At 45.1% G+C, this 25,264-nt stretch overlaps 4 protein-coding genes and 1 non-coding gene across 9 annotated transcripts; 3 read left to right on the plus strand and 2 right to left on the minus strand.

Annotated features, from left to right (window-relative positions):
- LOC120705889 (UDP-xylose transporter 3-like) lies at window positions 1-3,838 on the plus strand. Its single transcript, XM_039990426.1, has 8 exons — window positions 1-174; window positions 266-461; window positions 1,086-1,270; window positions 1,562-1,629; window positions 1,702-1,834; window positions 2,548-2,709; window positions 2,800-3,072; window positions 3,357-3,838. Exons 2-8 carry the CDS (start codon window positions 338-340, stop codon window positions 3,480-3,482), a joined length of 1,071 nt encoding a protein of 356 aa, XP_039846360.1. The 5' UTR covers window positions 1-174; window positions 266-337; the 3' UTR covers window positions 3,483-3,838.
- Window positions 3,839-4,219: 381 nt separating this feature from the next.
- On the plus strand, window positions 4,220-8,406 carry LOC120705888 (mini-chromosome maintenance complex-binding protein-like). Its single transcript, XM_039990424.1, has 14 exons — window positions 4,220-4,498; window positions 4,901-5,014; window positions 5,096-5,203; window positions 5,318-5,443; window positions 5,532-5,579; window positions 5,941-6,054; window positions 6,159-6,317; window positions 6,429-6,503; window positions 6,617-6,730; window positions 6,883-7,082; window positions 7,236-7,371; window positions 7,487-7,711; window positions 7,857-7,924; window positions 8,014-8,406. Exons 1-14 carry the CDS (start codon window positions 4,310-4,312, stop codon window positions 8,123-8,125), a joined length of 1,788 nt encoding a protein of 595 aa, XP_039846358.1. The 5' UTR covers window positions 4,220-4,309; the 3' UTR covers window positions 8,126-8,406.
- Window positions 8,407-8,621: 215 nt separating this feature from the next.
- On the minus strand, window positions 8,622-11,368 carry LOC120705890 (proactivator polypeptide-like 1). 5 transcript variants are annotated; one of them, XM_039990430.1, is made up of 6 exons: window positions 11,082-11,368; window positions 10,449-10,544; window positions 9,949-10,109; window positions 9,662-9,859; window positions 9,497-9,556; window positions 8,622-9,081 (listed from the first exon to the last, which is right to left on the minus strand). In XM_039990430.1, the coding sequence occupies exons 2-6, from the start codon at window positions 10,537-10,539 to the stop codon at window positions 8,932-8,934; spliced, it is 660 nt and encodes a 219-aa protein (XP_039846364.1). In that variant the 5' UTR covers window positions 10,540-10,544; window positions 11,082-11,368; the 3' UTR covers window positions 8,622-8,931. The 5 variants fall into 5 exon arrangements, with proteins under 5 accessions (XP_039846364.1, XP_039846362.1, XP_039846361.1 ...); XM_039990428.1 differs by having other exon boundaries at window positions 8,622-9,084; window positions 9,503-9,556; window positions 9,949-10,193; window positions 11,082-11,325; XM_039990427.1 differs by having other exon boundaries at window positions 9,949-10,193; window positions 11,082-11,320.
- A 494-nt stretch (window positions 11,369-11,862) lies between these two features.
- TRNAS-UGA lies at window positions 11,863-11,944 on the minus strand. Its single transcript has one exon. It is a non-coding gene; the product is annotated as a tRNA-Ser (tRNA).
- A 6,317-nt stretch (window positions 11,945-18,261) lies between these two features.
- Window positions 18,262-19,461, plus strand: LOC120705891 (putative protein TPRXL). Its single transcript, XM_039990432.1, has one exon. It carries the CDS (start codon window positions 18,324-18,326, stop codon window positions 19,113-19,115), a length of 792 nt encoding a protein of 263 aa, XP_039846366.1. The 5' UTR covers window positions 18,262-18,323; the 3' UTR covers window positions 19,116-19,461.
- The last annotated feature ends 5,803 nt before the right edge of the window (window positions 19,462-25,264 follow it).

The raw sequence follows: 25,264 nt of genomic DNA on the forward strand, positions 1-25,264 counted from the left end.
GGAGGAGGCCAGAACGCAGCAGCTCAAGCAGCCGCGGAGCCAAAGCTCACCCGATCCGGCCACAGCTTGCCTCTTAGGTCCCCGCGCCATTGCCAGTTCTGCTCTCAGATTCACGAGCTCGTCGCCCAGATCCAGCTCCTGCTTGCTCGAATTCTGTTTCCTGGGAACAAAGAGGTAGTTTTGACAGGGAAAGGCCGGCTCTTGGATGCTTCCTGGTGTTCTTGCTGCACTTGCTCGATGGAAATGTGATCTTTGTGTTGCGCAGGTGCTGGTCGGCGGCGTGGTTCGGTGGTTCTGGTTCTCCTCCTCTGCTTGGTTTCCTGGTGCGGCGGTGCAGATGGGGGTGGCGGGGGAGAAGTTCCAGCTGGGGACGGTGGGGGCGCTCAGCCTCTCGGTGGTGTCCTCGGTCTCCATCGTCATCTGCAACAAGGCTCTCATGAGCTCCCTCGGCTTCAACTTTGGTATGAGATCCAATCTTGCCTGTGACGCTTAGCTCCTTGCTAGTCAGCTACTGCTTGGTTCTTGGATGCTTCCGGGTTTTTTTTTCTTGTGTGCCCTTTGCTGAGACGCGAGGTCAAGATTTAGCGCAGGCTTGGTCTGTGAGCAGTGGGGATGGAAATTGCTGCTGCACAGCGTATATGAATTCTCATGAGGGGCTTAGTTATGCGAGAGATTTGACAATTTCAGTAGGACAAATTAGCTTGTGCGTCGAGGGGAATATCTGTGGGATGGATATTTGCTCTTCTGAGTTGGTATAGTGTTATTGGAAAATGGATGAGCAGCTTAAATGATAGAGCTAAGGTGAATTATTGGAATTGGTAATGCCGCAGAAAAGGAGCTAGAGTCAGCTTAACTGATACCAAAATGTTCTCTTTACTCTTTAGTAGTTATATCGTACTTTCGCAATTGATTACACATAGATATATTCTGTTTGATTTTTGTATTGGAATTCAATCACATTGAAGTATATGGATACCTTTGTATCAGCACGTGTTGCAAAATGATAGTTCGTATAAACAGATAATAATAGCGAATATGGTAGGTCTTACTCCAAATATTAATCCACTGTGGTATTTGTTTTGCAGCCACAACTTTGACAAGCTGGCATCTCCTGGTTACGTTCTGCTCTCTCCATGTGGCATTATGTATGAAGCTCTTTGAGCATAAACCTTTTGATGCAAGGACTGTCATGGGTTTCGGAGTGCTCAATGGCATCTCAATTGGACTTCTCAACTTGAGTTTAGGTTTCAATTCTGTTGGTTTCTATCAGGTATAGATTACTTTTGCTTTCTTCTATTTTTAAATTTTTATTAATCTATATCTAAGAGTTAATTCAGTGGATTGGCACTATTTTCCTTATCTGGAAAGCCATGGTTGCTTGTATATAAACTAGATAACTGTTAACCGTGTATCCTGATGTACTGTCATCGGTACTGGTACATCACAATGGGGCAAAAAGAACATCTTAGGAACATGTTTTCAGTTTGATGACATAAGTTTCACTCCATCTTTCATATTTATGGCTCCACTGAGTTAATCTTGAAATAATATTCATGTTCAGATGACAAAGCTGGCTATTATTCCCTGCACTGTTATATTGGAGACCCTTTTCTTCAGGAAGAAATTTAGGTTTGTATGTCACGTGCTTTATGTAGCTTGAAAAATATATCTTCTGATCTTTTTACCGGCTTTACTCTTCAGTCGGAATATCAAGCTCTCCCTTAGCGTGCTCCTTGTTGGTGTTGGTGTCGCAACAGTGACTGATCTGCAACTCAACGCAGTGGGATCTGTACTGTCCCTGCTGGCAATCATCACAACCTGTATTGCTCAAATTGTATCCTTTCATTGTGTCATCATATCATCCGCAAACAGCAAACTGAGCATAAATCTTGCAACATGCTTTGAGGTTGTTAATATTACATAAAAGGCAAAGTGCTAATATTAAACAAGAGAAGCTACTTCTACCTCTACTGTATTATTTAGTACCGTTGACCAGATGTGTCTTGTTTACATTATCATTCCGATGCTTGTAAGAACAGTTGTGTGCCATACTATGGTAGCTGCCATCTACTCATCACTTTTGACTTTAATTTAAAAAGTAGAAGGATAGAAAAGCGATGAGAATGGGAAAAGAAAAATCAAATATTTTTAATTAGTTCCCCTTTTTTGCAATTTTCTTATTATCTATTCCATTCATTTTTTTTATATCCATAAAAAGTTTTCTAAAAAAATAGTATTCTATACAAAATCTTTGTAAACTAAAAAATACAATAGTCAATATTCCTTATAATAGATATACTTAATTATATCATAAGAGTCTTAAGATATATTTCGAATAGATAGAAATAGTAAATTTTAATTGAGACACATATTCTATGACAGATTTTAACTTACCCTCTATTTTCGTGGGTCAATTCATTTTTATGTGGTGATTTGCATATTCCAGCATTTTCTCAGAAAAAAGGGGCTATCAGCACTAAAGCACCCTTTAATTTGATTATTAGAGTGTTCTATGATGTATAACTTGAGACCTTAACAAGCTATCAGATGACAAATACAATACAGAAGAAGTTCAAGGTTTCTTCAACCCAGCTTCTGTACCAATCATGCCCGTACCAAGCATTGACCTTGTTCCTTATCGGTCCATTCCTTGATGGATTTTTGACTAACAAAAATGTCTTTGCTTTCGATTACACAACTCAAGTTCTAGTAAGCATAAACATTAAATTAGCCTTTGGCAATTTAAGTTAATTTTTGCTATTTCATCTGATTCGAGGTTTTCTTCTATCGTCTTTGCAGTTTTTCATCGTGTTGTCATGCCTGATTTCAGTCTCAGTAAACTTCAGCACCTTCTTTGTGATTGGGAAGACATCTCCTGTAACCTACCAAGTTCTTGGGCATCTGAAAACATGCTTGGTTCTCACCTTCGGCTATGTTCTGCTTCATGATCCGTTTAGCTGGAGAAATATACTTGGAATCCTAATTGCTGTGATTGGTATGGTTTTGTATTCATACTTCTGCACTAGAGAGACTCAGCAAAAACCTGCAGAAGTCTCTCCGCAAGTCATTCAGGTACGTTCTCCATTGTTAGCTGAATTCCATGGACAGTATCATTCATTCATTTGGAGCAGATAACATTTTGTGTAACTCAAAACTGAGTATCTTTTAATCTGGTGGCTTAAGGATTAACATGAATACTGTCTGATGAAGCTTTGTGAATCTTTATTCTTTGTCCGATTAATCTTTTGTCAGATTCTTTTCATTGTGCAGAATTTTTAACTGCTATCTATTCTTGTGGCTGTTGGTAACTTCTAGTAATTTTCTTGACAAGAAGCTGTACATCATCAACATTGCAGGTGAAGGAGAGCGAGTCAAACCCATTGATCTCAGACTCTTTAAGCACTGCTGAAAACGGGGGCAGCACCACTGACGATGAACCCCTGAAGGTACCAATGTGGAGCTCAAAGTACTCGAGGGTGTGAAGAATGAAAATTGCTCTGTTGTTAGCATATGGTGTTATACAGAATTCAGCTTAGTAGGCAGATACTAGGGTTGGAAGGCAACCCTGTTCCTGTTCCATTTTTGGCCTTCTTTTTTTTCTGTCTTATATTATATGCGTTGTTAGTAAATGGATCTCACTCGTGAGAGGATACTACTGCTTCCTCTGCTCCAAACGATTGATCTGCCTGAAAGCTAGACATGAGAGCTAGCTGCACAGGGGATTTCTGTTGTATTTTCGTATGTTCTGAATGCGCCACATGCTGTAACTTTGTAGCTGGGCATGAAGCAACACGTAGTTTTCATTCTTTTGTACTATCAAAGAGTTGGGTTTAGCTGAGAGTTCGTTTAAAATGATTTTTTTGCTGAGATTCATAGATGCTTAGCGTCTTGTTCTGTGGAAGTTTATCTTGAGGTTGAGACGCCAAAATGTATATAGATCCCGCCGTTGCGTTTGCTTTCCCCAGTGTTCCACCACGATGGATTGGAGGAATCGAGGCCCAATTCCTTTCTTCAAGTATGCAGAAAACTGGGCTCGCTTTGGCCCATATGAGGTATTACGGCCCATTTTCTTTCTTCTGAGGAAGAAAAAATGGGCCCATTTTGGCCCAAGAGACGTGCCCAGCCCTACAGCGATGGCGGGAAGAAGGGTAAGAAACGGCGGGAAGCGCCGCCACCAATGGCGGGAAACCCCCAGCCATTTAACACCCCACCCCTCTCCTCTCCTCCCCTCGCCTGCCCACCTCCCCGCAATTGCTCCCCACTTCCAAGTCCAAAACCCCAAGGCGAGAGAAGAAGAGAGAGGGAGGAGATGGTGGGCCCGCAGTACGACCTTGTCGGGAATCCACTGGGCGCGGTGCGCGCCACCTTCGAGCGAGCGGCGGCCGCCGCCGCCGCGGAGTCCGGAGGAAGCGATCCAGTGGCGGCGTTCCGGGGCAAGGACTGGGGTGCCTGCGAGCTCTTCCGCTCCTTTCTGTTCGAGGAAGACGGAGTCGACAAGGTGAAAGATCAGTCCTTGCTCTCTCTGTCTTGATTTATGTGTGTTCGTGTTTTTTGTTACTTTACACAGGTTTACTTAATATCAATTTGTTGGTGATTCAAGATACAGATAGACTATTCGCATAAGTTGCATCATGTTTGATGACTCGTGTCGACCATCTGCATATATAGAAAAAATGACTTGATGAGTTTTGAAGGAAGATTATAAAAATGCTTTGCAATTTAGGATTTGTTTACTAGATTTACTGTTGTGGGTGCAATTAAGTGTATTAGGAACCTATGCTGTCACTTCTCATGTCATAGACTCATAGTTGGAGAAGGGGCTCCTTTCTGCTGCCGCTGCACACATATTGTGTCTCATTGAGGCTTCTAATGGCTGATGTCAAGGAAAAAATATTTCCAGGTTCCGGTGCTGAATGCTTCAAATCTTGGACTGGTCAAACCAAACACCCTTGTACGATACCGGGGAATGGTTCAGGATATGCTTGGGAATGAGTACTACATTGGTGCATTCAAGGTACTTGACTGAGTCTCATAAACTCTTGTTAAGGCTGCCGTTAGTGCTTCTTATGCTTATTATAATGTGTCATCCGTGTAGGATGGGTCAACTTGGAGGACAAACAAGTTCACTGATTTCCCACCGTTCTCAATGCCACATCCTTGTGATTTCCATCTTTGGGAGCGCCATCTCTTCCATTGTGTGCCTGTATGTCACTTCTTCCAGGCATTGTTTTTCATTCTGTAACCCGAAAAGTTCCTTGTTTAAATGACCAGCACATGGACATGGAATTAATCTGGATTTGTGATTGGTTTATTGCAGGCGCCTGGACAAAATTCTTGGACACTAGAGTCTTCACCAGGACCTGATGTGCGCAGGATGTCAAGCTGCTTGGCAACTGAATTAAGAGAGAAAAGGAAGAGAGATGGAGATAATGATGACATGGATGTATGTTTTGTACATGGTTCCTGCAAATAAAAACACAGTTATTGTTCCTAATACACACTATTGACATATAATGTCTTTATTTCATCAGGTTTCAGAAAATGGGCATGAAGAGTCTCCTTTGCTCTGCAAGAAAGCGGTGAGAGTTGTCAATAATTTGCTTTCAGTTTCACTAGGGAAAATACCAAATTATTGTTTTTTTACTAAGGAAGCATTTGATAATTGCTTTCTTATATGTCATGTGCACGCACCAGAGTCCCATAAATGTTCGATGTATTCTTGCATAGTTTAGTGTTTGTGAGCTTCATCTCAGTGTTTCCCTATCTATGTCATCCTGGTCTGTTTTCACTCTGAAGATAGAAGGGTATGCTAATAAGATAGGATGGCTGATAACCTGATTGATTCATGAATATCTACTTGAACTGCTTAGTTTCTTTCTAACCTTATGAAAAAATAAATTATCTGGCTATTAATCTGACCTGACCGCCTCTTCTTTGCAGAAGGAAGATGATGTTCATGTCTCATCCAGTTCAACTGAAGTGGCAGATGGTGTGCCAGAGATGAATGGTGGCGATCATCACATACCTGGAAGCTCCTTTTCATGTCTAGTGAAGGTGAAGACCTAGAAATTTTGCAAGTACAATAAACAAAAAAAATACATTTCTTTTTGTTCAGTTTGGTGTTATTTATTGTTGACACCTTCATATGTTCGTTGCAGGTCTATGACATGCCTGATAGTCAGGTGAAGCTAAATGATGTTATTGAGTTCTTTGGTGTATATACATTTGATCCAGAACTTGCTACTCCTAGTGATAACTCAGATGACATAATGTTAGACCTCATAGAAGATGTAACAGTTCAATTGCCTCCGAGCAAGGTATGCATATTACATAGTGCCTGATTTCATGTATAACTGGGAAAAATGTTGGTTTGATTTTTTGCTCCAGTTTTTTGCCTTATGTTTTTATTCCTTCAAATGATTGTATAGGTGCCTCGTCTTCATTGTTTGGTATGGAGAAAATTATCACCTCATGATTTTATTTCAAGGTCTCCTGTTGTTGAGGTAGATATCACCTGGATTTGCTAGTTTCACCTGCTTTTATCCGCTTGCTAATAGGGCTAATTCTGTTCTTTTTTTTAAAAGCTCTAATTCTGTTATTTGTTTTGGTCATGCAGCCTTCACCTAGCATACTAAAAGGCATTCGACAATCTTTGCTCTCACATCTTACTCTGGTGTTAGGAAATGATGAACTTGCAGCCCAGTGTTTGCTGTTGCATCTTCTATCCAGAGTATGTTGTCTCACTAATTAACTTCTCTAATTATAAGAATCTCTAAAAGTCTGGATTGAATCTAAGAGTTAAACTACACTTTCCTTCTTAAATTGATTCTTGCGAAGGCAAATTCACATTAAATAATTTTTTGCTCCTTAATCTCCATGCAGCTTCGCAATAGAGTGGATGTGGTTACTGTTGGCAGACTCTCGTTGAATTTCACTGGCTTTAATAGGGAAAGTGCTTCCATATTTGGGAATCAAATGTATTCTTTGATCCAGAAATTGGTGCCATATTCGCAAACCATCCCTATGTCAATTGAGTACCTGAACACAGCCACACTTCAACCTAGAAAGGACAAGTCAGGAAGGTATGTGACGTCTAGCTTTCCCTATCAACTGTATATAGCTACTGGGATATTATATGTGATTATATATGGTTTATAAATAATTAACTAGTAATATTCTTTGAACTTTCAGTTAAGCTAAAGTGTAACCTGTACATACCCTAATATTTGTTGTAGGTTGGTCACAGGAGTTCTGCAACTACCTCAAGGCTCTCACCTGACCTTTGACGAGACTCTCTTACAGACAGGATCACTGACATCTAAAGGTGTGGAAAATACCATGCTGCTCAAGAATTTGATGGAGTCACAGAAGGTAATAATCCTTACAATATTGAGCCTGATTCTAGCACCAGGATCACTGTCATTGCTGGCTATAAGTTAAGGTGAATTGATTATCAACATGTAAGTTTCTTTGAATTTATTTGCAGGTCGACTATGATTTTGAGTACTACAAGCTGGATATGCCAACTGATGTGCAGCTACTTACTCTCTCTGAGGGAAAATCAAACATCCTTCCTTCAGACTTGGTAGTGCCTTTTCGTCCATCCTCCGTTCCCACGATTAATGAAGGTTCTGAGGAACTTGAGAATTGGAGATGGTATTTGGCCACAGTTAGGTCTCTTCCTCAGTCCACTGAACCTGAGACTTACCAGGTAAGCACCCCTTCATCCTCTATCTAGCAATTCATTGATCTTCAAACCTTTGAACATGTTTGCAAAAGACATATTCTGAACTTCCAAACTAAGCCATTTTTCATGACATGGTTATTGAATTGCATGTTTGCACATCTTATTGCAGATGATTCAAGATGAAATGGTCAGTGCCATGCGCGATGATAGGAGCTTGGGCTGTTCTGAACTTAGCAGGTCTGTGTTCACGCCATAGTTGAAAATGCCACAGTTCGGCAGGGAAGCTTATGACTCGATGAGCTGACTTCACTTCCTCTGATCTGCAGATGGCTAACAATGGCACAAATAATAGCCTCAAGCTTCGGCGAGAAGAGTCTTTCTTTGGAGCACTGGCAGATGGTGAAGGAGCTTGAGAGGCTTAGAAAGCAAAGATTGTAATGAGATGACGCCATGTTAGCATTTGTTTCTACACCACTTGCTGTGGTGGTATGCTGTTGTGTATAGTACTAGGTTGTGTGCATCAAAACTTGGATCAAGGGATTTCTATAACAAGTATGATCCTATGCAAACTATGTGATGAGTTATTCTCAAGTTCGCATCATGCGGTCTCTTGATCAAATTTGAAGTTCTCTGGGAACCACTGGCATGTCACTGCCAGATCTGTAATTTTAACTTCAGAACTATCGGAACTGTAATGCTAAATTGATCTTAATGGACCACCTAACATACTGGAGATTTTGAAGTAAACCAAACCTGTCTTTAACTCTACAAGAAATTAAATGCATTATAGTTTGGTATTTTGGTTTCATAAGTGAAGATCAATGTTTATTAAGGTCAGTGCAATGGATCTTTTCTGCATGTTAAATCTCATTTTTAATATATCAAACAAACTAAAGTTTTTGGTAACTTGTAGAGTAACCTTTTCCCAACAAAATACAGAACAGTTGGCAGCAACACTGAATTAAATCTCGGTAGTTACAAACAATAGATAATACATTCAATGTGATCGTCCCCTACAACTTCTCAATCCGATGCTCGAGATGGTTGCAGGTGCTCGGTTGCAATATAGTTTACATATATCAGTGGACAAGGCTCCAAATTTACACCAAAGTTTTGACACGAATTTTCACCAATCAATAGTGTTTCGACAAATAGAGAAAAAGAGCTCCAATAGTCTTCTGATATTCATCTTTTCTGTCCAATTTGATTTCCTAGATAGATAAACCTTGTTCTGATTCATATCTTCACAGAGTGGCAGATAGAGGCATGCCCTCCATTGATAATTGCGTGCCTGTTTTGCATGCATGTATTACAGTGCAGACATCAGTCGTCTCGAGGAACTTCTGGCCCTTGACCAGAACCAGCGGGATATACTTGAGGACCAGATGCTTGCACTGGACGGAGAAATCATGGAAGGAAGATTGTTATGAAGAACTGAGGAATAGAGCTAGCACTAGTGTTTGCAAACTGACACAAATGTCATAATTCAAAGAAGAAAACCCTTGCTTTGTAATACCATTTAATTGATACGAAGCTGTAAGGTGCAGGGAATAACCTAATTACAGAAACAATTCTGTAGTTATTGAATTGAAAGTAATCGAGAAGATGATACTGCTAAGGCATTTGAACTTGGTACATGCTTAGGCACAACGGAGAAAACAGAAAAATACAGCAGCAATTGTAGGGTTTATTCGATTCAAGGTTTGTCAATTCACACTGATTGTTGTTGTCTGATACTCCGTACCAATTAATAAAGGATGATGCATTCATATTCAATATAACTGAGTTTTTTTTTCTAACTTAGCTCACCTGCTGTTCATAGTTCTGTGCCTTGCTGCATGTATTGAGGAGTAGGTCGATTACCTCAAGCTGCAAGATTACGGCAAACATAGAAAGGCATTACATTCTGTACAATGTACGAAGCAGTACGATACAGAGAACGTTGGTAACAGGGAGTAAAAATACAGCTACTACCTGTGTGTTCGGGTCTTTAAGCATGACAAGAGCTTCAACAAGAACGTGGTGGCATAAACCGCAAATACCCTCCCGAGTGGGTAGGCTAATCTTCATTCCATTCGTGCAGAGGTGAACAGATTCACAGAACTTTTCAGGGGTAAGCATTGAAACCTCCAAGAAGAAAAGGGGTACGTAGTAGTCGACCAACGTGATGCACTGCAACAGAGTTAATCATCAACACACCGATGGATTTAAAACAACTGAAAAATGTGCTACCCAAAGCAGGAGTCACAAGTTATCCATACCTGCTGTTTCAGAGGAGCAAGGCTTGCACATTCATGGTGTAGAATGCTAAGAATCTCTGTCTGGGTTTCATTTTGTTTGAGGTAGAGCAATGCCTCAGTTGAGTACCGCTCACATAATTGACACAGTTTCCCACTGGCTGCAGTTAGTCCTGGTCCCTTGGCTGCAACAGGCAAGCCATCCTGAGCTGAATTCAATATAGCAGAAGGGACAGATCTAAAGGGCAACCCTTCTGAAGCTTGAATTTCTATAAGAGAATAGCAGCTAAGCTGAAGCTTTGGTGAGTATAATTGATGGCTTAGGCATAACAGTTTTCAATAAATAACTACAAATGAAAATACAAAGTTGTTAAATGAATACAGAATTTAGATAAACTAGCTAGTTGTGACTACCACTAGCTCTGATATCTGAAGGAGAAGTGACACTGCAGGATTCAGAAACACCATTGCTATGGAACAAATAAAAAGTCAATAGAAGAAAAATAATTAAAATGAAAACTTACCCAAGATATTAAACTCTCTGCTCCCTGCAACCTCGTTTGATAAGGCTATAGCCAGTGCAAGCACAAACACTAGTCCCGTTATTGAACGCATCGTACCTGCTTACCACTTGTCAGTTTACATAAACACAAGAATGCTATCCTAGTGAAATCAGTTAAAGTAGTTGATAGATGCAGAAAAACTGGGTAACTCAAGCTTCTCTCTAAAAACAGGAATCCTGAAATAAGACCCTAGCCTTCTCCCACTAAATCAGTAAAAGGTTTCAGATTCAGTCAGCCCATCGTAACGGAAGAACTCGGCTCGCAGAGTTATGTAACTTGGGAACAGAAGCATGGGCTATCCCTCTCCATCCACACTCCGAGCAGAGCACCAAATCCACCAGATTCAGCTCGCACCCTGCCATCTAAGCTACTACCCCGGCGGCCCGGCAAAGCATTACGCTCCGTTTGTTCCCTACTCCTTTTCTCCCCCACGTAGCTTTCCTTTCCGAAGAATCGAATGTCCACGGATTCAAGAACAGGGGTCGAATTGGACAAAGCAGACGAAGACCGATGGGCGGTAGCAAAGAACAAGCTAGCGTGGATGAGGGATTCAAGATGCGCCCCAAAAAAAAAAAGATTCAAGATGCGGCTCACCTCGTTGAGTTGGGCTCTCCTCTCCTCCACTGCCCCGTTCTTGGAATTGGAATGGGATGGAGGAGAGGAGCAAGCTTGGGGCCTCATGTAATTATTTATCACTACTGGTTTTCTTTTGTTTTTAAAGATTCAAGAGATTAGATTAGGAGGATGCATCAGCATGTGAGATTAGACTAGTGGGTGGGTACTGGGAAGACTTTGCTTCTGCTATGGCTAGGTGGAGCAAGAAAGGAATAATCTTCTCTTACAAGGTAAGCTTGAACTCGTTGCAGGAAAGGAAAAGAAAAGATGAGGTGAAAAGGACAGTAGTGCATCAAATATACAGTACTTGAAATTTCTTTTAGTTTAACGAACTTCTTAATTTTTCTTTTGGGTAATGGATTTCTCCGTTGGATTAGTACTCCTGAAGCATTGACTTATTTGATAATGAAAAGCATCTCGTTTTTCCGTTGCAAGGCAGGGTTTAATAATACAGGACTGCAATATGCAGGTGTCATGTAATGGGATTTTTTTTGGCTTTTAACAATCCCATCTGCGTTTGAAGATGCCAGTTCTTTTAGTGTTTTTGCTCATTAGTTTAGACGCCAACAAGGAATATTCCGTCATTAGATGACAGAGATAGTATCATTTGCGTAATGGCAGGGCCCACCAGACGAATACTGTCCGGCCACCAAAAATAGAAGAGATGACAAGGCATCTAGTCTAGGGTAAAAACAAAAATAGAAGTTGTGGAGATAAAAAATAACCCGTAAATTTCTTTGGATGAGGGGAAAAAATTTTACGTCGACAGCAGGGTTCGAACCTGCGCGGGCGTAGCCCAACAGATTTCAAGTCTGTCTCCTTAACCACTCGGACATATCGACTCTCGATGCCTTCGAGGAAACAATAATTAATATAAATATAAAAGGTATTTTGGGCCTTGGCAGACCGAGGAAAGGTTCTGTGGAGATCCATGGGCCTGGCCACTCGATAGAGCGGGCCAGGAAAAAAATGACGACGGCCTACAAAAATGCAAAGCCCGTCTCCGTCTCTAGGTGTACAATACGAATACGAATATACGATACGAGTACGAGGTGTCAGGCAGCGGCGTTAATGCACTAGCGGTAGAAAACTGTAGCTGTATCCGCCTCCGATCCAATATCAGGAGAGGAACAGGCCGGGGATGGGCGGCTGGCAGGCGCGGCGCAGCTACGGTATTCATGTCATGTCACCCATTGAATCCGGAGTCTTTAACCTACGTATCATTATAAAAAATGGTTTTTATTTGTGTACCGTTAAAAAATCCGCTTGCACCTGTATACTATCGGCCGAACTATTTTTTTTGCCCTCCGCGCCATTCCATCAACTTTCCATCCAAATTTCACCGTTAGCTGTCCTGACATGTGGGCCTAGCCAATGAAAATATGCAAAATACCCCCCTCCACTCTTTGCCAATCCGATTAAGAGGTGGAGAAAATTGGCCGCCATGCACTCATGGCTCAACGCCTCAACCTCGCGTCCAGAGCTCCTATGTCCTATCCATGGCAGCCGATGGTCCTTCCAACCTTTCCTTCCATGCTTATTAATGCATCTTCCTTGTCTCCGCTGGATGCCGCGGTGCAGACGACAGGCCTCCACCTTCATATGCGGTGCGGCGTAGCAGGAGCACGAGTCCATGGCGGATGGCGCGCACGCGCGTTCCCCGTCGGCCGGTCGCTCCCTCCTGGTTGGCCTCGCATCGCCTGAAAAAAGTGCAAGTCTGGTTTCCTTTCGCTTTGAATGAATCGCCGGAGGGAAGGGCCGCTGTTCCGTTGCGCAGGTGCTGGTGGCCGCCGCAGCCTGTCGCCGCGTGCTGCTCCGCCGAGCTCCACCCACTGCGCGCCGTGCTGCTCCGCCCACCGTGCGCCGTGCTGCTCCGCCTGACGCGCCGTGCTGCTCTGCCCCGCCGCATGCCCCTGCAGCCGCGCTCCGCCCAGCCGAGCCGGGGGTCTGCTGCACTCCATCCTGCCGCGCGATGCTCCGCGGCTGCCCAGGTGCGCATGGGCCCACGCGCTGCCGACGCTCCGCCACGCCGCACCCCGCCGAGCTCCACCCCGCCGCGACTCTACTCCGCCGCGCTGCGCCCCAAGCGCCGCTGCTGCCAGCTGCCCGGACTCGACGCCGTCGCGGCGTGCGGCGGCCGGAGCAGCAGCGCAGGCGCGCGGCAACCGGGCAGCATTGGCGGGTAGGAGCGTGGCGGCGTCGAGCCCAGAGACAGAGAGAGGGGATCTCTGAGGATCTCCACCTCTTAATCGGGACTGGGAGAGAGAGAGAGTATTTTGCATATTTTCACTGGCTAGGCCCACATGAAAGGTCGACGGAATGACATGGAGGGGACATGCAGGGTAAAGAAAGTTGGACGGATGATATCCATGTGCGAACGAATTTTTTAATAATATATAGATAAATACTATTTATTATAATGGCACGTAGGTAAAAGACTCTGAATCCACAGGTCCCTCCCATCCCTCGTAGCTAGGCAGGCAACCGACGCTGGCGCCCCGGCCCGGGCGCCCGGCCTTCCTCCTTCCTCTCATCCCTCCCCCGACCCGAGACGATAACTGGAGTCGGTTTCGCATTCATGGCGCCGGCCGGCAGCACGATGGCAGCACGCCACGGCACCGCCCTATCCATCCTAGCTCGCCGCCGGCTGCTGCTGCCCCCTGCACGCGGCAGGAGAACGTACGACGCAGAGGATGAGAAGAAGATCAGAAGAACGAGGCGGTGGTAGCACACAGACATAGTACAGTACACCACTGTTCCGACACGCCATCGTCGTCTCAGACGACGAACCAACTCGCATCGACCCGGGGACCGAGCTGTAGCTCGGTTGGCGTGACCTCCGGGAGTGGAGGCCGCCGGTCACGGTTCGAGCGCTCGAATGCGTGATTGTCCCACCGGGAACAGTGTTGTTCCCTATTGTGTAGTCTCTGCTTGGAATTTGCCTGTCACGCGTGGAGTCACAATGGAAATGTGACGTGCACGTCGCCTACGAAGTCATAAGATTTTGGTGATCTCAAGAAAGACGCGATCTTCGTATCTGAGTGTAGTTGTAGGTTTGTTTGTACATGTGTGGTGTGAGTGAGGTGTGCGTGTGTAGAGTGGATATGAATATATGTATAAATAGATTCTACAGCTGTACCCAGATAAGATTTTGGTGATCTCAAGAAAGACGCGATCTTCGTATCTGAGTGTAGTTGTAGGTTTGTTTGTACATGTATGGTGTGAGTGAGGTGTGCGTGCGTAGAGTGGATATGAATATATGTATAAATAGATTCTACAGCTATACCCAGATGATAGCCTTCAAACAAAAAAAACTCGCATCCACCCCATCACGAACTAAACCCTTTCTCCGGCGGCGGGCCGGGCGGCCTGAACTTGATGCGTTCTGGTGTCTGGTGTGCACTCCAACGCCCGGGGCACGTGCCGGGGCCCTTGGATTTGCGGCTGGATCGAGCTGATCTTTAACGTGTGGGCGACCTCGATTGGCAATCGGCCATCGAGGCTGCATCGAGGAGGCCTGCATCACGACTCGCCCGCGGCGTCTGGACGCGCACGCCGACGCTGGACCCGGAGCTCGCGCCAACCTAGGATACGATTCCAGGGGTAGTTTCGATTTGGGGAAATTTTGCGTAACCACGCTCTGGCTGTCGCATCCGACTGCCGGTCAGCTACATACTCTCTGGCTAATCAACCTGCAAATTTAGAGCCAGGCTGATGAACTGAACAATACTATCAGTTTCCTAATTCTTTTTTCTGAACATGGCTTATTTAGATGCATAAAATTTTTGGCGTAAATTACTATAGCATTTTCATTTGTATTTGATAATTATTGTCCCATTATGAGTTAACTATAGGCTCAAAAGATTTGTCTCGCAAATTATAGAAAAACTGTGTAATTAGTTATTTTGTTTAGCTACATTTAATACTTCATGCATGCGTTAAAAGATTCGATGTGATGAGAAATCTTGTAAAGTTTTGAAATTTTGAAGGAAATAAACAAGGTCCATATAACAGATTCCTAGTAATTCTGAAGAATAAGCAACAACCATTACGTGCATCAGTACTCCGTACAGCCCTTCTGATGATCGTCTTCTACTCCTCGTACAGCAGGAGCAAGCCCTAGCGAGCTAGATAGGCCTAGAGTGCAGACCACGTACTGTACTGACCAGCCAAACCCAACGTCCCAGAAAAGCTGCAGCCCTTTGACCAATTACTGTATCAATGCAATGGGCTATGGCACGTAAAACTCCGAATAAAAATTTACCGTCCTGGTGGCGTCGTCCTCGATGGAGCCGAGGCCGGCCCCTGCCCAGCGACTGCATTCAAAGCCTGCAGGCCGTTTGGTGACGAGTCCAGCAACCCGCTGCGTACCACACCCAAAACTTGGCAGGTTTTCATCAGGGTCTCTGCTCGCTAAACTAATGACCTGCATGCTGGCATCGTTAACTCTTACACAGTGCCATGCATGTCCTGCTGCCCAAACCCCACTTCATTAACGGCTAACCGCATCATTAGGCTCTTGGTGGCCCCGGGTTTAAGTTCGCGTGGGTCCCACGGATGCCCGCGTTTATTCAAGTGGAGCATCTCCTAGCTAGCTGCTGCTGCTGCTGCGAATTATTGAATTTGAGCATTTGCCACTTGAAAGCAGCTTGAAAACCAAGTTCAAACTTCCGGTTTTATTCCTTAATTTGACCGATCCACATGGCTCCAAACTCGTGATAAAGAGGACGAGGGCAACCTTGCATTGCAGGGACCTCCGCCATGCAAATATGATGTGTATGTGGGCTGAGGTGACCACACATTGAGCCCTTGACAAAAACAAATTAAAAACGTGATGATCGTTTCATCTACCACTACCAGCGGGGGAGAAAAAGATGGAATAATGAAGGATCCTTTTCTTGATTTTTTTTTTGCCGAAAAAATCATCATCATCATTATATATGTTGAGAGCGAGTAATATTAACACGAAGCTACACCGGCTTCAAGAAAATTAAAATCTGCTCGTTCTGGTCACAAATAAGTGATATTTTGAACATCAACACAGCCTCTAAATTAAGTACTTGAATTAAGACAACTCAAAGCGTCATTTATTCGAGCTATATATTTTTTACTATTTTAGTTGGGGGGTGGGGCGTGTGACAATGAAAAGATATATGCGGTGCTAAGGAAAAGAAGAATCAACCCAACATAATTACTAACGTCCAAATCAAGCTTCTGGGGGCCAAAAATGTGGGGATTTATGGCGCGGATGGGGGCTGCTGGTGCATTGCATGGATTGATTTATTTGATGATTTTTTTTTCTCGTCTTCACGTAGACGCGTAGATGCAGATGTGCAATCAATGCGCGACTGATGAGGATGGTGATCCATGATGCGTGCTAGTGCAGTAGCATGCATTGCAGACAGAGGAGGACCAATCAAATCCATTTGCTTTGTGGCTTGGCTCGGACTAATACCAATGATTTTTGGGTTCAAAAGCTTGTAAACAAGAGAGAGTTACTTTTAGCTTGTATGTGAAAGTATTTTCACTAAGAACGGGTTCTTGTACATATGGTTACCTACTCTACTCCCTCTGTTTTTGTTTACATATCGTATTAGATTTGTCATAAGTCAAATATGGCAAACTTTGATCAAATTTACAGAGAAACAAGCAATAACATTTACAATACAAAATTTGTTTCAATGAATCCACCATGAAGTATAATTGTTGCTATTTTTTATATACTTGATAAAAGTTAGTTAAGTTTGACTTGGAAAAATCTAGGGGGCTTTGCTACGGTACACCGAAATGAATGTGGACCGTTGATCTAATGTCATATTACCTCTTAGGAGGTAATACTTTTAATATTTATTTTATAGATTTTAATTAGAAAATAGAGAATTAGATCTACCATATATTGCATGCATGATTCGTTGCCCCTCCCAGTGGGAAAAAAAAGTTGAGATCTCAGATTCCTGTTTTTTTTCCCACCTGATGTGCCGGCTATGGGAATTAGATTGAGAAAAGAAACATTTCCCCCTCCAATCACGTAACATACCCATGAGCACATTGCATGTAAATTTACTTTTTTCTTCTTCTTTTGCCATCTCGTTACATGACATTTTGATAATCATATCTTTTGACATGGATTTGCTAGAAAAAAAAAGTGGCATGCCGTGTGATCTAAATATGTAATAGATCTTATAATAGATATGAAATGGGTCAGTTGTAATAATACTATTTTTTTTCTTCATGGACGTACATGAAACGTGTAAACCCCCCCCCCCCCCTTCCCCAAAATGAGGTAACGTGACATGTTTTTACACCCCGGGCCCCTCCCCAACATGAGGTGGAGTCCATCTCAAAATTTCGATGAAATTTGAAGACTCCGTATACAACATCACCTCTGATTCTGATGATGCACTAGCGCTTTCAAAAAAAAAATATAACAGGCATCTCCCACTTAATTTCCCCGATCCAAAATTATCTCAAGGCAGCCTTCCAAGAAATGTGCATTTGTTGTTGTCGGTTACAACCAATCTAAAACAAACTGCATGCATGCATGCAGATGAGACGCTTATTATAGCAATTATCAGCTTTAATTAATTATTTTGTCTCTCTTGAAATTGGCTCAGATTTTTTTGTTATCTTACCTCCTAGGAGGTAATGGGTGTACCGTAGCAAAATCTAATACAACATATAAATAAAAATGGAGGGAGTATATAATCGTGCTTTTCTTTACAAATGAAGCTCAGTTATTATTATTGAGAGGGGATTAGAGAGAAGGAAAGGAACAGAGATGGCAGAGGATTGTCGGTCCGGATATGTACACTGCAATGCCACAGTTCCTGTCCCTCCTGTCAGTATTTTTTCTGTTTTGTTTTGGGCAGGAATGTTTTTTTTTTTCTTTTTGAAGCAGGCAGGAATGGTTGTTGCAACTCTGAATCTGTACCAGCAGCAGAGTTGTATGTTGGTGCCGTTGCTGATCCTACTCCCTCACATTGCACGGTAGTATTTTTCTTCAGTAAATTCCAGCGGGTTAATCACAATAATCAAGTCAAAAGTCAGCTCTTGCTTACTGGGATCTGATCGGTGATTAGCGGATAATGAGCCGTTATAATTAACTACTACCCCTGTGGTCTCTGACCACTGGAGGTGCATAAAAGCACTTGCAGACCTGCTGCACACCCTGACCTGACCTCGCTGTGTTTTCTTTTATTCTCCTCCCTGCTACCTACCTGCATGGCTGCATCTCTCTCTGCATCTGCATCCGCATCCATGGCGTCCATCACCAGCAAGGACAAGGAGGAGCCTCTCGAGCTGAAGCAGAGAGGGAGCAAGGTCTTCTCCAAGCTGTTCACCAGGGAGAGCTCCGCCGCCGCGCCGTCCTTCCGGGTCTACTACGGCGTCGCGTCGGCGGGGTCCGTGCCCTTCCTGTGGGAGTCGCAGCCGGGCACGCCCAAGAACGACGCCGTCTCCACGGCCACCCTGCCGCCGCTCACGCCGCCGCCGTCCTACTACACCGCCAGGCAGCAGGCCACCCACAGGCACCACAAGTCCTCCTCCTCCGCCGCCGCCGCCACCTCGGCCGCCGGCAAGAAGCACTCCAAGCAGTACATCAGCATCTTCAGCGCCATCCTGCCCAAGATCATCCTGCACAGGCGATCCAGCAGGTCCTCGTCCTCCGGCTCCCCCACCGCGTCTTCCTGTTCCTCCTCGTCGTCGTCGGCGTTCTCCTCATCCGCCTCCTCGGCGTCGTCGCTGTCGTTCCGCAGCGCGCAGTCGCCCGCCGCCTGCTCGTCGATGCGGAGCCGGGTGTACGCGTTCTCGGCCGCGGACGCCGCCGACAGCAGCGAGGACGAGCGGCCGGCGGCGCCGACGTGCTTCAGCGTGCGGCACGAGAGTTTCAGGGCCTTCAAGGGCTGCCGCGTCGCCATGACGGTGAAGAGCGCGCTGGCGTCCGTCGGCGGGCACGGCCACGGCCACGGCCATGGCCCCGCTGCTGCAACCGCAACCGCATCAGCACAGGTGTGATGCTCTCGTTAACCAGCATGGCCATGGCGCGTGTCATGCACGCTGTCGCTGTTGCTTGGAGAGCTGCTGGAGCTTGATTACTCTGCATGTTTAACGGTGTGCCATGATGTCTCTTTCACGAACAGGAGTATTGTTGAAAAAAAATCTAAAATGGTGCTTATCAAAGTATTATATGAGGTGAATTAAGTTTGTAACAGTGTGTAAATTAAACAATAATGTAATGAGCATAGCATGGCTATGTGATTTCAGATCCACTTGCAAATCATGTGTGGTGTATCCGTGTATGTGTAGGCTGCTTTTGCTATCTCAAACTCGTTGGCCTGCCTTGTCGGTCAGTTCTTCTCAATCCTCATGTTATGAAGAGAAAAAAAATTGTTCGATCGATCCTCGTGTTATGGAGAGAAGAAAAAAATTGTTCGATCGATCCCCTTTTTCTCTACTTTCAGAGTGTGTGTGTGTGAGAGAGACCCCATGCACGGCTCTTTGTTTATGCTATGCTTGTTTTTGTAGAAGTCTCGGTCCTGTCTCCCTGTCTACTGAGCTGACAAAGAGTGTGTGTTTACTAGTTCCTAGGAGGAGGAACCAGATGGCGCTACCAAGAACAAGACAGCATCTTATTAAAAAAAACAAGACAGCAGGGTTTAAGCTGTCCTGATTCGCACACTGACACGCAAGTATTTCTCGTACTAGATATTAGCTGTAAACACTGGCTTCTGCGTAAACGTTTCTTAGCAACAACAATGTGTTATCCTAATTAAACCATTTCTCCTCACAATTTTCTCCAGTGGCACCCTCAGTTTCTGAATAACAAAAGAAAAAAAAACTCGAATTACTTGTTGGTCAGAAGAAGTACTCCTAAATCATCGTCAGGACAATTTAGGCAAACAAAGCGTCAGGATTCAATGCCCGATAGCCTGATGAACACACATATAAAAAGGCTACTAGCTAGCTAGGTAGGTTTAGCCAGCAGCGGGGGAGGCCTGCAGGGAGCTACAGTGCTGCATTTTCTTGGGAGAGGAAGAAAAAGGCTACAGAAACTAGGCAGATTTTCATACTGTTTCGCCATAGATTGCCCCATGTGAGGGGCGTCAAGGACACGGATGGAGGAGAAGGAGACACCCCAAGGACCCTTGAACAAGACACTAATCAATGCGCTTTGCCCCCAACCAGCTCACTTGACAAAAACTTATGCACCCTATTGAATTCCGTGTTGGAGCTAGTTTAACCCTAAACGAACCTTCCGTTAGTCTGCTCATCTTGTTTAATTTTACTGGATTGAGTAAACAAAGCACTAGCACCTTTTTTACGTGAAGATCTACCAAGTTTGAGGTACTCCGGTGCAAAATATGAGTCGTGTTAAGATTCCTATGGGCCAAACTTTTAAATTTTAGCCATCAAAAGATTTTAAAAAAAATCATTTCGATTGAAAATGTAAAGTCGGCGTCCTTAGATCCACCATGAAAAGTACTTTCCTGATTTGTAATCCTTATCATTTGAGATAGTGTACATTTTCATAAATAGAAACATAGTAATCATCTGTTTTGGATCGGATGGAGTATTTCATCCTACCTTGCATGCTACACAGGGCAGCGCAAGGACTGCCTCAAATGCACTCCGATCAACACTAACAAATCACTAGCGCGTCGAGAAGTACTGATCACCCAACTAATCCCGGTCCTGCATCGTTCTGTAGCTGTCATCTGCTGCAAAAGCAACGCCACTGTGCTTGCTACTGTGCCGCATTACTACCGTTGATTCAGATGAAGCGTGACTGCGTGCGTGAGATAGTTGAATCCACACGCGGTTGGTGGTTTGATCTGTACAGTAGTAGTCAGTAGCTTCAGAACTGAAACTAAATGATGACAGATCGCTACAGTGCGAGTTCAGTGAGTTTCACGTGAATTTGTGAGGTTTGATATGATTCATCCAACAACCCTATACATGCTACGAATTCCTTGAGCCTTAAGCCATTTCGAAAACAAACGGAACCGTCATCTTTTGTCATGTCCCGATCAAACCAAGGAAGTTAAAAAAATAAAAGCCAAAAGAAGCTTAGCACCTTGCCAAACATGTTTCAGTTCAGTAATCAGTCTGTGGTTTATGGTTGAGAAGACAGGCAGCGACATGAGCAGTTGCCGCACAACCGCACCCCAACACCCATGCCGTCATGCCGATGCAGACGGCCACCCAAGGCCTCCTCTGAATCCCGGTCCCCTGGCCTCGAATGCAGTGACAGTACCCGTTGTTTTCAGGCTTGGCCTCCTCCTTCGTCGTCAGAGTAATGGCGACTCTCCGATCTCCAGGCAAAGATTTTCAAAGCCCGACAGCAGCAACTCAGCCGCCGCACGGTCCATGGAAATCGTCACCCTGCGCCTGCAAATTTCTCGCGAAATCCACGCTGATGCTTTGATGACTACTACTACCTGGTTAATCGGCCGCCGGCCGGCGTCCACGGCTGCACCGCCGAATGCGATGGGTCGTCTAGCAGCCTGCGTTGCTGTTCCCTTCCCTTCCCGAGTGACCTGTCCCGTTGCGTCGATCTCTGATGATGCTGCGTTCGTGGAGAAAGGTAAAAAAGCTTGCGATCAAGCTCGCCCTTCTCTTTCGTGGTGCGCGAATTGTTGATCGAGGACGAGATGTGGCGAAGGTTCTCCGCAGTGGGCACTGCGAATCAGAATTCAGGAGATGCAGAGCTGCAAGAGTAGTTGTGCAGCGACAAGATGAACTGTGTGCTTGTATCAAATAACAGTTCGAAACTTTAAATTTTGAGATTCTTCGCAGCATCATGCCAGCACGGGGAACAGTTCTGGACTGTTGCGATTTCTACGTTCCATGGCCGCCGATGCCGCACCCACTGTCCAAATTTTATTGCGGCCGCATGTTGAGGACGACGACGCTGGCGTTGACGCCCGGCGCCACTCAGCTCCTCCCACTGCTCTGAACTCGGCACGGAATCAGATCGCAACGAGGAAGGACATGGAGACGGCAAGGGCGAGCACTAAGATCCAGTGACGCAATTGGAAGGGGTTATCGAAAAACATTTTTGCTGAACCCACCAAGTTGAGGAAAGAAATTGACACTTTGACAGGCGAAAGCTACAAAATGAAGGAGAAAGTGAGTGATCAAGAACGGAATCTTCAGAACACGCTATTGACGGCACCCGATTTTCATGGATTACTGCAGAGATATGCACCATTTGCAAATCTTTTTAGAGTGACTTTTACTCACAGGTCACCGTACCGACACTTACGCACCAAGCATAGTGCAACATGGAAACCACGGCGAGCACTTGGAGCAGTGAGGAGAAAATGGGGAATTGACCTAACCTAGCCATATGGAAAACAAGCCTGATCCTTATCAAAATTTCTTTTTGACTAGGAGCAACAATGCAGACACTGAGACACAACCATATCATTGCCATTTTGTTCTCGTGTTATTCCTCGCTTGTCCTTCATGTTGTCACACTCATGCACTCCCGTGTAGGGCCCACATGGACAGTGACACGGAGCTGTGTGTCGGATTCTCTCTCAGTGTCGGTGACCCGACACTTCGCAGCTGAAAGTCGTAGAAGCATGTCACTGAGCAACGGATGTTCAGGGCATTATCTGCAACTGAAGAAATTCATCAACGCGAATTTTTAGGAGAGTTTCGCAGAAAACAGTCTAACTCATGTAAGATTCGGCTAAAATTCCTGTGTTCCAGACGGGCAATAATTCATGACTTGTAGCTGTTTTACACCACACATGGGTATGGCGACCTAAATTTAAATTTTATCTAGGAGTAGGAATTTGTCTGGTTCAGGCAGCTGACCTGAATTGGAATGTTTCACTACTGGATTCACTGGCTTTGCCGAGTGCCGGTTACACTCGGCAAAGGTCAGTTTGCACTCGGCAAACTCTTTGCCGAGTGTTACACTCGGCAAACGCCACTCGGCAAAGTCTCCCACGACAAAGGGATCTTTACCAAGTGTCGGATTTCGGGCACTCGGCAAAGACTTTGCCGAGAGCCTTGGCACTCGGCAAAGCGGCCACGTGGCGCCACCCTGAGCCGGCACTTTGCCGAGTGCCAAACGGCGGACACTCGGCAAAGTTTCAAACTTTGCCGAGTGTCGGCGTCTGGCACTCGACAAAGTGCTGGCCCAGGGTGGCGCCACGTGGCCGCTTTGCCGAGTGCTGGACCCTTGTACTCGGCAAACGTTTGAAACTTTGCCGAGTGCCAGGGTTTTAGCACTCGGCAAAGTACTGTCGTGCTGTTCTGTGGAAGGCCACTTTGTCGAGTGTATTGGCTTAAACACTCGGCAAAGTGGTCTATTTTTCTTTTTTTTTGCTTCTTTTTTCTCAGTTTTTCGATATAAATACAACAAATATATATATAAATATAGGGATCATTACAGGCAGTTACAAATATATAATTGTCAATTGCGACAATAGCATCGATACAAATAACACAAGATAATGTCTATCACATCACATAAAACGAGTCTGAAAGTCCATCACATAGATAGAGTCCGAATACAAGTCCATCACATCACATCACAAGTTCACAAGGGTACTACAAGTCCATCACATAACAAGTCCAGTAGGGTACTATAAATCACTCACGGTCAGGTGGAGGGGGGTGGCCAAGATTGCCACGGGGCCGCCGGCGAGTTCTGGTCCGGAGGAGGGTCGTTCGATGCGTTCCACAACTGATTCTGCAAATAGAAACACATAAATTGAGTAAGAATAATAAAAATATAATAATTAATATCTACAAACAAAGCATACTCACGGGAGTGTCAGAAGGTCCTGCAGGAAAGTAAGGCTGAGCTGGTAAGGCGAAGGGAGGAGGCGGCGTCGCATAGTTCATCGACGCGCCAAGTCCTTGCATCCAGGTGACCATGTTGTGCAACATAACCGACTGCTCCTCCCTCATCTTCCGCTCCTGCTCCAGCTTGGCCTCAATCTCCATTCGGCACCTCCTCTCCTCCTCAAACTTTGCCTCCATCTCGGCCTACGAGATTTAAACCTCCATGTTATAATACGAAGCAAAGTTTCATTTTAATCATAGAACGGCAACTAAATCTAAACTAACCTGTCTTTGGTGCACGCTGGCCACTGAAGTCTCAGTCCGTGGGCGTATGGGCGGGGTCGAGTCGGTGGTACTTGCCCTAAGCTGCGAGAGACTGGGCGTACTCGCCGTGTCGACCAAGCTGTTGGCGATCAAGTACCGCCCGTGCTTCTTCTCTTGTCCCGCCCTCATGATGGCTTCTCCGGAGAGTGGCGCGGTGGTCGGATCCCAAGTCTCCCCGTGGAGCGCTCTTCCCACCTCCGTGTACGCATTGATGCGCGCATGGATGCTTAGGTTTGTGTAGGCCTCTGGTGGAGCCGCCGGGTTGTAGGCCATGTCCGACGTCGCCTGCCCATGTGAGACATGGCATACGCCGTGAAGTCATTGCAAGACTGGCCTGGATGAGACTCCGACTGCCAAGAAGTCAACAAGATGATTAGTAAGAATTAAAAATATAGCTTTAGAAAGAATGAAGAAATTAGTGAACTTACCCAAGTATTCTTGTACTCACCGAGGCTAAGTCTCCCTTGATGATGTGCCATACCAGGCATCATCAAGAGGCGCTCCCGGCATAAGGCGTGCTGGCGGGCCCAATCCTCGCTGATCCACTTGTCCACCATCATAGACCAGCACTCGGCCTTGTTTGCGCACCAGTTCGGAGGCACCTAAACGTAATGAAGTGCATGACATATTGTAATATCAAATACAAGATAAATGAGTAGAGATGGCATTTATTTACCCTTAAGTACTGGTCTCGCGTGAGGAAGATGTCCCTTGCGGCTGGTTTCTTGACACTCCTCCTCTCGAACTTGGCGCAGTACACAACGACGGCCTGGACACGCACCTCGTAGTGCATGTCCTTCACCAGCTTGTAGCAAGCCTGGTGAGCCAGCTCGTTCTCCCGGGCCTCATAGCCTTCCTCGCACCTGTAGAAATCCTGCATATATACCCACATGATAATTGCAATCATTATTCCAAAAATTGAAACAGAATACGATATTTCAACTATTTTAGTGTGAGGATGACTTACCCACAACTCCCCGGCCACCCGCCTCGCTTTGGTGGTGAAGTTCCTTCACGATCAGTAGCGTCCGGACTGG

This window comes from Panicum virgatum, chromosome 5K, assembly GCF_016808335.1.
Source record: "Panicum virgatum strain AP13 chromosome 5K, P.virgatum_v5, whole genome shotgun sequence".
NCBI classification, from domain to species: Eukaryota; Viridiplantae; Streptophyta; class Magnoliopsida; order Poales; family Poaceae; genus Panicum; species Panicum virgatum.

Coding starts and splice junctions, on each gene's coding strand:
- LOC120705890 (XM_039990427.1), bottom strand. CDS start 10,539: ATGCGTTCAATAACGGGACTAGTGTTTGTGCTTGCACTGGCTATAGCC. Junction 9,860..9,948: donor TTGCTCCTCTGAAACAGCAG/GTATGGATAACT, acceptor ACTCTGTTGCAG/TGCATCACGTTGGTCGACTA. Junction 9,557..9,661: donor TTAAAGACCCGAACACACAG/GTAGTAGCTGTA, acceptor GTAATCTTGCAG/CTTGAGGTAATCGACCTACT.
- LOC120705888 (XM_039990424.1), top strand. CDS start 4,310: ATGGTGGGCCCGCAGTACGACCTTGTCGGGAATCCACTGGGCGCGGTG. Junction 6,318..6,428: donor TTCAATTGCCTCCGAGCAAG/GTATGCATATTA, acceptor ATGATTGTATAG/GTGCCTCGTCTTCATTGTTT. Junction 7,083..7,235: donor AGAAAGGACAAGTCAGGAAG/GTATGTGACGTC, acceptor TATTTGTTGTAG/GTTGGTCACAGGAGTTCTGC.
- LOC120705889 (XM_039990426.1), top strand. CDS start 338: ATGGGGGTGGCGGGGGAGAAGTTCCAGCTGGGGACGGTGGGGGCGCTC. Junction 1,835..2,547: donor CAACCTGTATTGCTCAAATT/GTATCCTTTCAT, acceptor ACAAGCTATCAG/ATGACAAATACAATACAGAA. Junction 3,073..3,356: donor TCTCTCCGCAAGTCATTCAG/GTACGTTCTCCA, acceptor TCAACATTGCAG/GTGAAGGAGAGCGAGTCAAA.
- LOC120705891 (XM_039990432.1), top strand. CDS start 18,324: ATGGCTGCATCTCTCTCTGCATCTGCATCCGCATCCATGGCGTCCATC.